Source organism: Sphaerodactylus townsendi, linkage group LG07 (assembly GCF_021028975.2).
Source record: "Sphaerodactylus townsendi isolate TG3544 linkage group LG07, MPM_Stown_v2.3, whole genome shotgun sequence".
Lineage (NCBI taxonomy): Eukaryota > Metazoa > Chordata > Lepidosauria > Squamata > Sphaerodactylidae > Sphaerodactylus > Sphaerodactylus townsendi.
In genome coordinates, this window is record NC_059431.1 from 119,015,409 (window position 1) to 119,030,924 (window position 15,516).

Sequence of the window (15,516 nt, forward strand, 5' to 3'; positions counted from 1 at the left end):
AATGATATAGCACCATAGCCCAATCTTGTCAGGCCTCAGAAACGAAGCAGGGTAGGTACTTGGATGGGAGGCCACCAAAGAAGACTCTTGAGAGGAACATAAGAACATAAGAACAAGCCAGCTGGATCAGACCAGAGTCCATCTAGTCCAGCTCTCTGCTACTCACAGTGGCCCACCAGGTGCCTTGGGGAGCTCTCCTGCAGGATGTGAAAGCAATGGCCTTCTGCTGCTGCTGCTCCCGAGCACCTGGTCTGCTAAGGCATTTGCAATCTCAGATCAAAGAGGATCAAGATTGGTAGCCATAAATCAACTTCTCCTCCATAAATCTGTCCAAGCCCCTTTTAAAGCTATCCAGGTTAGTGGCCATCACCACCTCCTGTGGCAGCATATTCCAAACACCAATCACACATTGCGTGAAGAAGTGTTTCCTTTTATTAGTCCTAATTCTTCCCCCCAGCATTTTCAATGGATGCCCCCTGGAAAGCCATGGATAAACCACCTCTGATCCTCTCCTGCCTTGAAATCCCCATTTCTCCCTCCCTCCCCCCCCTCTCTCTCTCACAAATCTGAAAGTGACTCTGACAACTCTGTTGTGGAGCTTTTGTTAAATAACACAGAGGCCATGCTCTTGGAAAAAGTAGCAACATTTCTTTTACAAGTGACAGAATTTTCTAACATCCAATGCTAGATACCGTTTATCGGTCTGTGTTTTGAATGTACTTTTGATTTGTACTTCAGAAATGTCTGTAATGCTCTGGAGCCTATTTTAATATGCCTAATAAAGGTTGTTGTGTTGTAACCTGAACCGTGGCATGAAGTGGACCTGTGCTTGCTAAAAATGCTGCCTAAAATACACGCTTCGTCGTCCTACTCACGTGTTCCCCCCCCCTTCTCTCTCTCCCCTCCCCAGTTCATAGCAGCCAACGACAAGTTGTGGTTCTGGCTCGAAGTAAACTCAGTGGTAGATTTCTTCACGGTCCCTCCAGTGTTCGTTTCAGTGTATTTAAACAGAAGTTGGCTGGGTAAGTAAATGGCACATCAGAACTTATTTTCTTTTTCATTAACTGTGTGTGTGTGTGTGTGTGTGTGTGTGTGTGTGTTGTGTTGTGTTGTGTGTGTGTGTGACCAGGCACAACTTGGCGGAAGTCCCTTGTCTGGGGCGACCATAGGCTGAGACCCAGAAGCCGCAGGCATGTGGGTCTGCATCAGTCAGAGGGCAGACGTGTGTTTTTGTGTCTTATTCCATTTGTGAGGCTTGCTTATCCATCCATCCATCCATCCATCCATCCATCCATCCATCCATCCATCCATCCATCCATCCATCCATCCATCCATCCATCCATCCATCCATCCATCCATCCATCCATCCATCCATCCATCCATCCATCCATCCATCCATCCATCCATCCATCCATCCATCCATCCATCCATCCATCCATCCATCCATCCATTTTCCAAATTTCTAAACCGCCCACCCCCGAAGGGCTCTGGGTGGTGTACACTAGGCCAGGTTAAATTAAATCAGGTTAAAAACAATTTACAAAATTCATAAAAATAGCAGCAAGAATACAGCAGAACCATAGAAGTATATGGCACCCGAACCCAAGGCCAGGCGGGGGAGAAGTGTAGATTAGATGTTATATTGGGCGTGCCGATGATGGAATGGCACGCAACACAGGGGCATCCCAGAGGGGAAATCCGCGGCCGGCTTGTGAGACAGATGACCTTAATGTTGACAAGTTCTACAAGACCAAGCGTGAAGTAACTGTTCCCCCCTTCTTTTTCAACATCAAATTCAAAACCAATCTGATGGCAGACTATCTGAGTATACTCCAAGAGCCCAAGCTTCAATGGATCTACACAAGGGCTTGTTGTAATTCCTTCCCTTGTTCTGTACTCCAAGGGAGGTTTCTTAAAATTGACTCGCAAGAGCGGAAATGCCCCCACTGTACTATAGTGGTGCAATCCATGGAACTTATAAGGCTTAACTGCCCCAAATACGAAGAAGCTAGGACCAGGCTTTTGACTCTTCTTCCTGCTAAGTTTAAGGAATACTCTGTTGCCGGGAAGGTTGCATTCCTACTAAACAACTCTTCTTCTGTGATTTTAAATTCTGTAGCTAGGTTCCTTTTAGGAACTTTGGAATAATACCTGTGGTGGTTTTATGTATGGAACATTTGTCTGGATAATGCTGGTTGTTATATTGGTATTATGCCTAATAAAGGTTTTATGTATGTATGTACCTTAATGTTGGCCAGTGGACTGAGCCCATGAGTGGAGGAGAGCATAACAACAGGGCTGGGATCCAACCTCTCACTCACTGCCCACTTTTGCCATTTCTCGTATTTCCACCTTGCTTATTCAATAGGGTTGCCATCTCCAGGTTGGAAGAAGCCAGCAGGTTTTGGGGTGAAGCCTGGGGGCGGGGGTGGGATTTGGGGAAGGGAGACTATAAGGCTGTACAGTCCATCCTACAAAGCAGCCATGTTCTCTGGGGAAGTGATCTCTGGAACCAGGAGATCAGTTGTCGTTCTGGGAGATCTCCAGGCCCCATCTGGAGGTTGGCAACCCTGTTGAACAGGTGTTGAAGGTGTGTATGGCAGCAATCAGTCAACACGAGGATTGACTGTCCTGGCTGGCATTTACAATGAATGGTGTTTCCTCCGTTATTCCCTGTCCATGAAGTACCTGAGCTTATCATGTTCATAGATAGAACTCTATTGCTTGCTTTCACCTGAACTCTGCTGCTGAAATCCAATACGTATTTACTCTGCAGATTAGCATTTGTTTTGTCAGGGTATGCATGTCAGGGTATGCATATTTCTGACTGAATGGTCCAGGTTAAATCGATCTTGTCTCATCTCGGGATCTAAGCACAGTCGACCTTGATTAGTATTTGGATGGGAGCAGCAGTGGCGTAGGAGGTTAAGAGCAGATGCATTCTAATCTGGAGGAACCGGGTTTGATTCCCAGCTCTGCCGCCTGAGCTGTGGAGGCGTATCTGGGGAATTCAGATTAGCCTGTACACTCCCACACAGGGTGTTTGTTGTGAGGTGGGAAGGGCAAGGAGATTGTAAGCCCCTTTGAGTCTCCTGCAGGAGAGAAAGGGGGGATATAAATCCAAACTCCTCCTCCACCACTGCCACTACTACTACTACTACTACTACTACTACTACTACTACTACTACTACTACTACTACTACTACTACTACTTCTTCTTCTTCTTCTTCTTCTTCTTCTCCTTCTTCTCCTTCTTCTCCTTCTCCTTCTTCTCCTTCTTCTCCTTCTCCTTCTCCTTCTTCCCTGAGGAAGTCCAGGGAGAGGCGATGGCCAGCCACCTCTGCTCACCTGCCCTGACCTGGAAGGCCCAGGTGAGCCTGATCAGAAGCCAAGCCATGGTTAGATGGGAGACCCGTCAGGAAGTCCAAGGTCCCAATGGCACACCACCACTACTCTTCTCTGGCTTTGAAAATCCAGTGGGGTCACCATTAGTCAGTTGTGACTTGATGGCCATAACTACCACCACATGTGTGCAAATCACAGATTCTTGGCCAGAACCTTCTTGCAGCCTGAGGAGCTTAAAATCGGAACGAGACTTTGTGCTTTGTGAGGAGGGCGTAACAATGAAAATGATGCATTTTCTATGCTGCAGAAACAATGGGGGATGGGGCACTCCCTTTGGGAGTCCATAACTTTGGACTCCCCAAACCAAACCTCACCAAACCTGGGTGATATCATCAGGAGAGTCTCCTGAAAAATTCCTGAAATTTTGGTGCTGCTAGCCTAAAAACTGCACCCTCTGCAGGTCAAAAACAGAAAAACACTGAAAATACAAAAATCCCACAAATGAACCTGCAGTTTTTGCGCCCCCCACAAGGCGGCGCCCAGGGCAACTGCCCACTTTGCCCAATGAGAGGAAGGCCTCTGGCGCAGGCTGCTCTTCCTGGCAGCACCTGGGCCTGCTTCAAACGGCCTTTCCTACATCACCTGGAAGAGCTCTCTCTCAGAGCAGCCCAGCCTTTATCATAGTTTTAGCACAGGAGCCTTTTCCTTGCTTCCCCAGCTGCATTTCCATAAGTTGGGTCAGGATGAATATGGCAATCCAACCTGCTGTATGCAATGTTCTAAGGGGAAAAAGAGGGACTCGGACGTTGACAGTGATCTTGGAGAGGAATGACTGGCCTCATAACTTCAGTTTTTACTTCTCTGGGCTGAGGATCCATCTTTACCTCTGCTGATCCTGTAGCAAAAGATGTTACAAGCAACCCAGGAGCGACTAATTTATTCCTTTCCAGTGTGACTGCAGTTTAAAGAACAGTCTCCTTCTGCCATCTTGTGTTCAGCATAAGGCATTACCTCTTCTTTGGAAACCAAGATGGCTCCTTCATAGCCCAAACCAAAAATGATTCTCCTTAAACTGCAGGAAGTTCTGCACCACAGCTGGCATATTTCCCCTTAGACCAGGGGTCCCCAAACTTTTTAAACAGGGGGCCAGTTCTCTGTCCCTCAGACTGTTGGAGGGCCGGACTAAAAAAAACTATGAACAAATTCCTATGCACAAATGATTGTAAAATGTTTGATTTCACCTTTCAGCCTTTCTGTCATGGTCTATTTTTAGAACAGTGACCAAAGTATGTCAAGTACAGGGTGGGCTCCAAATATTGTTGGGGAGGCTGTGGAATACCTTCCCCTGTAAAAAAAAAAGCAGCACTTTCCCAATGAAGCATTCCATCTAACCCAGGATCAGGTATCTTCCTGGGTTCTTTCCTCCCTAGCAGCCAGCGAGCGATTCGCCAGCCTGGCTGATGCCAATGGGAGTGAGGCGGAACAGAAAGCCTGAGAGCAACACATGGAGTAGCTGAGAGGGAAGGGCGGAGCAGGCGTTGCCACATGTAAGGTTTCCAACTCTGGGTCAGAAAATTCATGGAGATTTGGGGGTGCCATCATGTAACTGCAATCAACAGCCGTTGGGGCCGGTTCCTCCTCTCCCTCGAGCCCCCACTGCACATGAACGGAGCCATCGCCGCCATGCCTGGTGGGCCGGATAAATGCCTTCAGGGGGCCACATTTGGCCCCCGGGCCGTAGTTTGGGGACCCCTGCCTTAGACCCAGAAAGTGAAAGCTGGGAATGTGTGTATTGTGGCTATGAGTTTCCCGAACCTCTTAGCAGTTGTCAGCTATTTTATTGGTGTGTGTGCATTATGTGCAATCAAGTTGCTTCCAACCTATAGTGACCCTATCAATTAATGACCTCCCAAATTTTCCGTGTTTTTTCTAGTGACTCTGCTCACAATGGGACCAAAGTACAATAGCCTTGGTCTAGTCATTTTAACTTCTAGGGACAGTTCAGACTTGATTTGATCTAGAACACAATGATTGTTCTTTTTGGCAGTTCATGTAAAACTCTCCTCCAACACCACATTTCAAAGGAATCTACTATTTTCTCTTCAGCTTTCTTCATTGTCCAATTTTCAGATCCATACTTAGTAATGGGGGATACTATGACAGTTTTCCCTCTTTTTCTTTTTGCATGATGAATTGACTGTTTGGGTGGATACTGCTAGGGTAATCCAGAAATGGTTTGCAAAACCGTGGTTGCAGACTGTAAAAGGATCATCCACAAATTGGAACCATACCATGAGTTTTTAAGTATTGTAGTCATCCACAAAACAAACCAACAATTGGACCACCGAGTCTATAGAAAACCAACCCATACAGACCGCTTTTTACACAAAAATTCCAGTCGCCATCCACAGCAAAACAATGGCGTCAAAGCTCTGGTTGACCATGCAAACAGCTCTGTGATTCTCTCCTTCTCACTGGTGAACTAAATCACCTTGACCGGACTCTGTAAGCAAAAGACTGCTCCACAACAGAAATCAGAAGAGCTATAAAACCAAGAGAAACCATGAGAAAAACACAGGCCAGGAGAAACACTCCCTACAAGGAAGGTATTTCTACCATATGTGAAGGGAATCACCAATCGAATGGGAAAACTGCTGGAAAAATCTAACTTCCAAACATTCTTCTGACCCACCAGAAAGATGCAACAAATGCTACAGTCACTAGAGGACAAAGGCCTTATCTTGGCAGGTGTGAATTGCATACCATACAGCTGTGGACAAGTATATATGTGGTCTACAAAACACAGCATTCTGACAAGAATGTTTTAAAAAATGAAAGTCACTGCCTGAGAAATTCAAATTCTTGATAACTCTGACAGCTAGACAACATACACAAACAACGAACATCAGGACAATTTCACCAAAAGAGAGAGTCTGAAAATCAACAAAACCAAAAACTAGAAGAAGAAGAGTTTGGATTTATATCCCCCCTTTCTCTCCTGCAGGAGACCCAAAGGGGCTTACAATCTCCTTGCCCTTCCCCCCTCACAACAAACACCCTGTGAGGTGGGTGGGGCTGAGAGAGCTCCGAGAAGCTGTGACTAGCCCAAGGTCACCCAGCGGGCGTGTGTGGGAGTGTACAGGCTAATCTGAATTCCCCAGATAAGCCTCCACAGCTCAGGCGGCAGAGCTGGGAATCAAACCCGGTTCCTCCAGATTAGACACATGAGCTCTTAACCTCCTACGCCACTGACATTCAGATGTAATTGCAATGGAACTCTACATGGACACATGCAAACATTCCTTACCATCCTGTGAGGTGAACAAATTTAAACCCCACCACACAGTCACTCTACACCAGGGGTCTGCAACCTGTGGCTCTTTCAGCCTTATACTCCGTGTTGCCTGGAGGTCAGAGGATAGCGTGGGCATGTCCCCCCAGACCTCCAGAGCAGTGCTGGAGGGGCCAAACCAGAAGCAGCTCCATACATGAGGGTCTGCTTTTCGCATCCCCTCCACTCACCTCTCCTCCCAGCGCTGCTCTGGAGAGCTGGAGCGATATGCCCATGCTGCCCTCCGACCCCTGGAGGTTGGAGGGTAGCGTAGGTGTGTCTCTCCAGAGCAGCTGCCATCCCCCCTCTGCCATCTCTGCAGCCACCATCTCCCCTCTGCCCCACGGAGAAGGCGGATGCCTGCTCCGTTAGGCAGAGGGGTTTTCCCTGCCCAGTGCCTCTGCCTCCCAGCGCTGGAAAGAAAGGTGAGTGCAGGGGCCGAACCGGAGCCGAATCTCCGGCTCAGGGGCCGAATCTCCGGCTCAGTAGATCTTTGGGGCCGTGGAAAATGGGTCCAAATGGCTCTTTGGGTGGTAAAGGTTGCCGACCCCTGCTCTACACTGTGCCCGAGAGAGAAACATATCTCACTGTGACATGCTTCTGAAGATGCCAGCCATGGATGTGGGTGAAAGGTTAGCAGCAAAAACTACCAGACCACGGCCACACAGCCCGGAAAACCCACAACAGCCAGGTTGGAAAATGTTTCCTCCAGAACTTGACTGAAAACTTCCCTTTCCCTGCCAACCTCTTAGGTGAAAAAGTGACTAATATTCTAAAAGAATAGATAAAAGAATAATATTTAATCTGCACAACAGACCTAGCTGTCTCCTAGCAAAAACATTCCCTCCACAAAAGCCATCTTGCCCCCCCCCTTATTTTTCTGTCCCCCTCCCCAAATGCAATGAAGGTAGTGAACCCCTGTGAGCTCCTGAGCTAACTGTCATGGCTGCCTCTTGCTGTCAGTACTTTACCTCATCTGAATCTTTGTGATCTCCTTCACTGTGGACCAAAATTACTCCTACGACTACTATTTTGTTTTGTTTTACTTATTCCCTGCTCTCCCTGCTTTAGGAGACTTAGAGAACTTTGCATCCTAAAATATACATCACAAAATATAAAAAATACAATAATAATATACATAATAAATACGATATTCTTTAAAACTGGCATGTATGCAGCGACGTACTGGGCCTAAATGGTGCCCGTGACCACCTCCCTGCGCCCCCCCCCCTGTGCCTGGCTATCCCCCTCCGGGCCCCCTTACGGGAGCCAGAAAGAATACTTGCAATGCTGGAAATATTTGAAGATGGTTTGAAGACTTTGCAGACGTTAACTCTTTCTTTTGCTTCTAAGGAAGTCTGTGCTGCTTGAATTGCTTCTGAGATCTTCTAGTATCCTCTACCTGGACTCTGTTTTCTTGCAATTCTGTTGAAACCGGATTACTTAAAATATCATGGATCTTTTACACCTTAAACATCTGAGATTTTGCTGTCTCCAGCCTTCCCCAGACACCTGAACTAGTAACAAAACTGTAAAACAGGAACTGCTAACCAATAAGGATGCTATAGTGATTTGCTTCTATAGGGCTTCTTAAAAGGACAGGGTCTAACTAAGGTTTACTCCCATAGAATGGTGTACAAAAGGCAACTAAACCCATTCTAAGGGTACAACTGAGACTTGCCTGTATATACTCGTGTATAAGTCGACCCGCTTATAAGTTGAAACACCTAATTTTACCACAAAAAACTGGGAAAATGTATTGACTCGTGTATAAGTCTAGGGTGGGAATTGCAGCAGCTACTGGTAAATTTCAAAAATAAAAATAGATACCAATAAAATTACATTAATTGAGGCATCAGTAGGTTAAATGTTTTTGAATATTTATTTCAAAGAAAAACAGTAAACTAGCTCTGTAAGTGGAAAAAAGGGTCATCAAGAACAATATGGTCTCAACAATAACTTTAAAAGTACAAACAACTTAGCTCAATCAGCAACCAAGCTAAAACACAAGAGTTAAAATCCTTCAAAACTGGATTCCTCCTCCTTATCTGTAGGTCCAAATGTAACCCAACTTAGATTTTAAGAGGGATATTATCAGAAATGGAAAAGGAGTCCAAATCTTTGCCAGTGTGATCCCACCTTGTGACCCTTAACATTCACCAGACTTACAACAAAAGAAACTTTAAATCTATTTTCTGTTTCATAAACAATAGTGTGCAGTATAACAATGAAATATGGCAAACCAATACAGAAACAATAATCAACATATAATAGTTCTGGCCTGCTATTTAAAACAAACTAGCAGGGTCTCAGTCCTTTACAGTTTTCTCTAGCTGTATACAGACTCCAGGCCTCTTAACTGAACCCTGTGAAGTTGACTGGCTCCAGCTACAGGCAGCACCCATTATAACATTTTATAACAGGAAACCAAAATACAAACTAATAGTCAATCAATATAAACACAATATTCCCTTCTCAACAATTAATACAAACATTCTCATACCTGAAATACAGGCCTCTTAATTCTGAGGAAATGAAGCCTTTCCTTCCTTATATGGAAAATCTCTTTTTAAAATATTTTTATTGTATAGTTTGAAATAATCATTCTATTTACATCTTTCTGATATAATTTCCAAACAATACATTTTCCCTTTTTTCCCTCCCACCCTCCCCTAATATTATGTTTTACTTTTCTTTAACCAAACAGCAGTAAGTTCATTCATTGTTGTCTTCTTATCCATATGTCTTCTTTGACTCCCGTCTCCATCCAATTCTCATAACTTGTCCACATCTTCCTTGTTTCATTCTGTTTTTCTTGCCATGTTTTATTCTTTGATAATATTTCAAAAATGTCCAATGTCACTTGTTCCCATATATATTCCAACCATTTTTGAATCGTCCGTTTTTTCTTATCTTTATATGGAAAATCTGAACTCTTTAGCTCCTCCTAATGGATCCTGGGTTACACAAACAGAGCTTAGCTATAGTATAGCACATACAGTTACCGTATAAACTTGAGTATAAGTCGACCCGAATATAAGTCGAGAGAGGGTTTTTCAGCATTAAAAATGTGCTGAAAAAGTCGACTTATACACAAGTATATACGGTAAATAAGGAAAATAGTTAGGGTGCCTCTGGGGGCATGACAGTGCCTGCTTCCCTGTCCCTGACAAATACTAGGTGCATTCTGGCTTCCATCTCTCGTTGCTTGTAATCAACAGTCATAGAAGAGCATTTGCTTTACTCAGATGTTCTGCTTTGCCAACAGTTGTCCTAGAAGACAGACAAAGATCCCTCTTTTAGGGATCCCTCTTTCAGGACTGACTGGAGGATGTTTTCTTCTGTTGTGTTTCCTATCATGAGATGCAAGCTAAGATTATTCACCCTTTGTTGGACAAAATTCCATCTTTCTGAAACTCTATAGATTTTGAGTTGCATTGCTAAGTACTGTGCTTTTGCATGTAAAGTTTGTCTCGTGTATAACGATGAAGAAACAAACTGAATTTAAATTTTAACTTTTTGACTTAAATAGTTATTTTAGCCTCTGTAGATTTAGTTTATCCAAATAGGGAATAATTAAGAGTCAAAATAGTTTTTCCCCCCCAATCTTATCTGATATTTCGATTTGTTGAAATTTTTGGAGCGTTGAATGTCTATGTAATTGATGGAACTTGGTTGATTACTGTAATAAAACTGATGGATTGATGTGGAAGTTCCGGCATGGTGGGAGGGACACTCCATCACACTCCCAAAGAACTCTGTGGAAATCACAGAAGTTGGGGGGGGGTGCAGAGGTGGGATCCAGCAGGTTCTCACCAGGTCCTGAGAGTGGGTTACTAATTATTTGTGTGTGCCGAGAGGGGGTTACTAATTGGGTCTGATTTTCTGTTAGAAATTCCATTAGATCCAAAGATCATAAAGTCCTGTTGTTTCCTATGTGGCTGGTTAGCGAAGGTAGAAAACGGGATAATTCTCCCTGTTGGGCTGTTTTAAAAACATGTTTTAGAAATATGGTAAAGTTCCTTGTTTAAGGAAAGTATCCTTCTTTTGATTTCTAGAAACAAAATTAAGCATTTGAAAGTATTAAGTATTTGACAGGCAGTCAAATAGAGGAGAAGTAGTTGTTTCTGTTGGCAGTAGACGATAGGACTTGCTATAATGAGTTTAAATTATGGACAGAAAGATACCAGCTGGAAATTGGGAACTTTTTTTACAGTAAGAGTTTTTTACAGTAACAGAGACATTATTAATGCCCCACCCCCAGAATGCCCAGCCACGCCCCTGGAATGCCCCACCCAGCCCCATTGGCGCTACGCCACTGTTTGAATCCCACCACCATGGGAACCTGTTACTAAAATTTTTGGATCCCACCACTGGGGGGGTATGATGAGTGCTAGAGCTCCCCCCGGTGTGATTCCAGCATCTCTGCATATACAGGAAGTGACATCTGTGCAGAGGAGGTGCCGTTCGCTGCCTCCCAACCTGCCTCCCTAAGCTCCCACTGGGTTACGAGGAAGGACCTGGCAATCCTGGATAAAGCCCCCCTGGAACCTCCCACTTTCTAAACACATTTGGTGGGCACTTGGAAAGGTGTCTGTGGATGCTGTGGATGCAACAAGAACCATGTTGGGGACTCCTTTTTTAAGCTATTTTTCCCACTGGGAGCTTAGTGAATGGAAATGATGCCTCTGCTACGAGCAAAGTGGCTGAATACTCTGGGCGGAAGGAGGCTGAGTAAAAGGAAGATTCAACTTGACCCTCCCTGCTGGCAGCACCCAGCTCAGGTCCCCTTTCCTTAATTATTATGCTCAATTTGAGCAAAGTCAATTAGCAGTCAGAACAGAAAGGTCTGGTGAGGGACACTCCCCCCCCCCTCGGCAGCTTGAAGGACATTTAGTCTGGCCAGCATAAAGCCCCTCCTGTGGCTTGGAGTCAGAAGGAGGCTTAGTTATGGGGGTGGAGCAGAGGTGGGATCCAGCAGGTTCTCACAGGTTCCCGAGAGTAGGTTACTAATTATTTGTGTGTGCCGAGAGGGGGTTACTAATTGGTGATTTTGCCACGTGATTTTTGCCTTAGTTACGCCCTCCTTTCAGCAGTAGCACGCAGAACTTGAAGCAGTCTAGCAGGAGGTGCATCGGCGTGCGTGGCAGCCTGCGCCTGCGGGCATTCGTTTCCCGCCCAAGGACTGGTGCAGCAGCTGCGTCCTTGCCACAGCCCCACCCAGGAATGCCCCACCCTGGAATGCCCGGCCACGCCCCCATTGCGCCCCGCCCAGCCCCATTGGCGCTGCACCACAGTTTGAATCCCACCACCATGGGAACCTGTTACTAAAATTTTTGGATCCCACCACTGGGGCGGAGTGGTTCAAAGACAGGGGAATCTCCTTTGCAAAAAATTAGTGTGTATACATCTTGCCTGGACTTGTATGTTGGTCGGACTCAATTATCCTTTGCCTAAACAACCGTACAACTTCAGAACAGACCGTGTTTGGGTCACATATAAATGCATGAAGCCGCTGCCTGACAACCAAATCAGACCCTTGGCCTATCCAGGCGAGTCTTGTCTTGTGTGACCCATAGTGGCTCTCCAGGTTTCAGACAAGGAGACTTCCGCAACTCAGGCTCCTTGAGCGTTATTGTTCTGTTCCCCGAGCGCACTAAATTCAGGTGCCTTGCACTTGGCCAGAACAAAACGTAAGACCCACAGACAAATAAGCAACAGTTCAAAAAAGGGTTTAATAGTACTGAAAATGTAGGGCTCTGACTCCTCCCATGAAGTCTAACTAAATAAAGAATACTTGAGATGCTGGAAATGATTGGAGATGGTTTGAAGAACTTGCAGACACCAACTTTTCCTTAACTGCTTCTAAGGAAGTCTGTGCTGCTTGCTTCTTCTTCTGAGTTCTCCCGGTGTCCTCTAACTGGACAGTATTCTGTTTCCTTGAAGTTCTGTGGGAACTGGATTGCTCTGAGTTCTATGGATCTCTAACACCTTAAATGTCTGAGATATTGCTGTTTCCAACCTTCCCCAGACACCTGAACTAAAACAAGCTGTAAAACAGGAACGGCTAACTAATAAGAATAGTGCTCTTGCCTATACAGGACTTCTTAAAGGGACAGGGTCTAACTAAGGTTCCCTTCCACAGAATACTGTATGTAAAGCAACTAAACCCATTCCAGCTAAAGGTACAACTGAGGCTAAAATGCAGGAAATATTGAGGGTGGGATAGTTATAGCTGAAGGCGCCGGGACTGAACTAGGAACCAGATGTTCTGCCACTCAGCCGTGGCTTGTTGGATCTTGCTGCCTCGATGTCACGGTGCACCCCTAGATTGGTTGGCTTGTAAATTTAATCATAATCAATTCTGGCATCAGTAAAATCCTTAGGACAGCTCAAGCACCCCAAAGAGCGGTGGAATCAAAGGAAATGACATAAAAGACACGTATTTATTTATACAATCTGTATGTCACCTCTCTGTCAGTTAAAGGGGCATCAAAGCAGCTAACAATTTAAAACATGCATGATAAAGAAATCACATTTTAAAATAATTAAAATCATATACACACTCCCACCGAATATACAGAATTATAACAATTAAAAAGCAGAGTTAAAGCGCATTTGAAGCGTTAAAAAAAGGTCAGTTGGGAAAGAGGGATTTCTGAGGAAATGCCAACTGAAACAACAGGGGGGGGGGGGAAACTTCCATTGGTGGAAGCTGGGCACAGAAGGGAACTGGCGAATTTCTTTGGGAAGAGAATTCCAGAGCTTTGGTGCCACAACCGTGAAGGCCCTCTCATAAGTCATCCCCCCACCAGTGGCAGAGCTATAAGGGGAAAAGGGGGGTGCATTGCACCGGAGGCATGCCTGGGTGTGTGTGAAAGTGGCCCCTCCCCCTCCCCCCACCTCGCCTCAACAGGCATGGCCCTGCCCCACAAGCCTGGCCCTGGCCCTGCCCCACAAGCCTGGCCCATTTTTAGCCAGCAGAAAGCTGTTTTCTGCCGGTTGGAAAAGGTAAGGAGGGGCCTGCGGGGGAGGGGCCGCGGGGGAGAGGGGGTGGGGCCACAGGGGGCAGAAAACACGGAGTTTGCCCCGGGCACACTCCTGCCCAGCTATGCTTCTGCCCCCCCACCTAATCTCCGAAGCCAGGGGCACCCAAAACAGAGCCTCCAAAGAGCCGAAGGATTTTAATCATTTGTTCAGATGTTGAGGCATATCATCATTACGTAACTTTAAAAAGAACAGGTTCTCCAGAAAGTCTTACGTGGCCTTCCTAGGCACCTTGCAAGGGAACGTGTTTTTCATACCCTTCTTCTTAATGGCCTGGATTTCGGCTGCCCTCTTTATCTATGAATGCATGCTATATTTTGCACACGCAACAGGATTATTTTTTTTCCTCTGAGCCGCACGCCTCCATCACAGACAGTTCTGAATTCAGGGGAGATTTAAAAGCCTCTTGCAGAGCATAGAGCAGAGAGAGACGGAAATAGAACCGAGCCACAACCCCACACAAGCATCTGTGCAGAAAACAGCACGGCAGAACCGGCAAGCGAGGAAGGAGAGCATTCCCTGCACATTCCCCTCCACAGAATGTTTCTGGCTAGGCTGTGGTAATTTAATTTTGAAGGAACCTCAGTGTATTATACTATGCTGTCCTTGCTAAGGTACATTTGGAAGCAGACCTTCGGAGAAAGGAGCAACGGATTGTTCTCTTGGAATGCCATTTTGTAACTTCTTCCCCAAGAGAGCATGAAGGGAATTAAACACAAGGCACAATTTAGAGAAAATTATTTTCAAAAGTATTATGCAATCCTGTAATGCGTGAAAGTGCAGGCTTATGTTGACACCAAACAGCTCCACAGGCCCATGGGAATGCTGTTGGTGATTTCAGAAGTTTGCTGTCATTTTTCCGCCGCCCCCCCCCTAATGTGACTGAATTTGGGTGCTGTGTGGTTTCCGGGCTGCATGGCCGTGTTCTAGCAGCATTCTCTCCTGACGTTTCGCCTGCATCTGTGGCTGGCATCGTCAGAGGATCTGAGGTTGGGAAAGCAAGTGGAGTATATATACCTGTTGGAGTGTCCAGGGTGGGTGAAGCAACATTGTCTGTGAGTAACAAAGAAGACAGCCAGGTCAATAGGTGAGGGCATCTGAATAGAAGTATGAGTAACCATGAAGTCTATAGCATGGGAGTAACAATGAAGATAGCAAGGTCAATAGGTGGGAGCATCTGAATAGAAGTATCCTGGCCTTTGTTTCCTTTGTCTATAGTCATCCCATGTTTGTGTGGAGCCGATTAGTCACTGTCTTGACTCTGAATCTCTAAGTTGAATGTGGCTGAATGTTAAGAGGTGCTTTTAACATACTTGCAGGTGACAGTAGACACGTCACAGGAAATGATGAGTTGTTTTGGCAAGAATGAGTGCGACCGAGACTGCCCTTTTCCAAAGTGGGCTTTATTTTTTTATTTAGGTTTCATCTTTTTGTCTGCATAAATAAATATTGACACGAGTTCCCTGTTGCCTTAAGAGAATTAGCAGAACGAACAAAATATGCCTATTAACAAACGGCACATAGATCATATGACTGTTTCAGAGGGCAGCCATCTTGGTCTTCAGTAGAGCATCTAGATTGGAGTCCAGTAGCACCTTAGAGACCTACAAGATGTTTGGGGGTGGCAAGGTGGGATAAGCTTTCAAGAAGACACCCACCTGAAGAAGGGAACTTTGTCTCTTGAAACCCCTCAAAGGACTTTTCCGCATGCTGCATTTCCCCCAGATGTTAGGTGTTATCAGTCCAATAGTTTCCCATGAATGTTGGCTAGTCGCATCCCTTAGGAATGTCAG

The 15,516-nt window shown here is 45.5% G+C and overlaps 1 protein-coding gene across 1 annotated transcript in view; it reads left to right on the forward strand.

Moving 5' to 3' along the window:
- KCNMA1 (potassium calcium-activated channel subfamily M alpha 1) overlaps positions 1 to 15,516 on the forward strand; it is a 657,488-nt gene that overhangs the window by 363,084 nt on the left and 278,888 nt on the right. Inside the window, exon 5 of the mRNA XM_048504456.1 lies at positions 911 to 1,022. Within this exon, the coding sequence (XP_048360413.1) occupies positions 911 to 1,022 (112 nt within the window). The remainder of the gene's footprint in view (positions 1 to 910; positions 1,023 to 15,516) is intronic.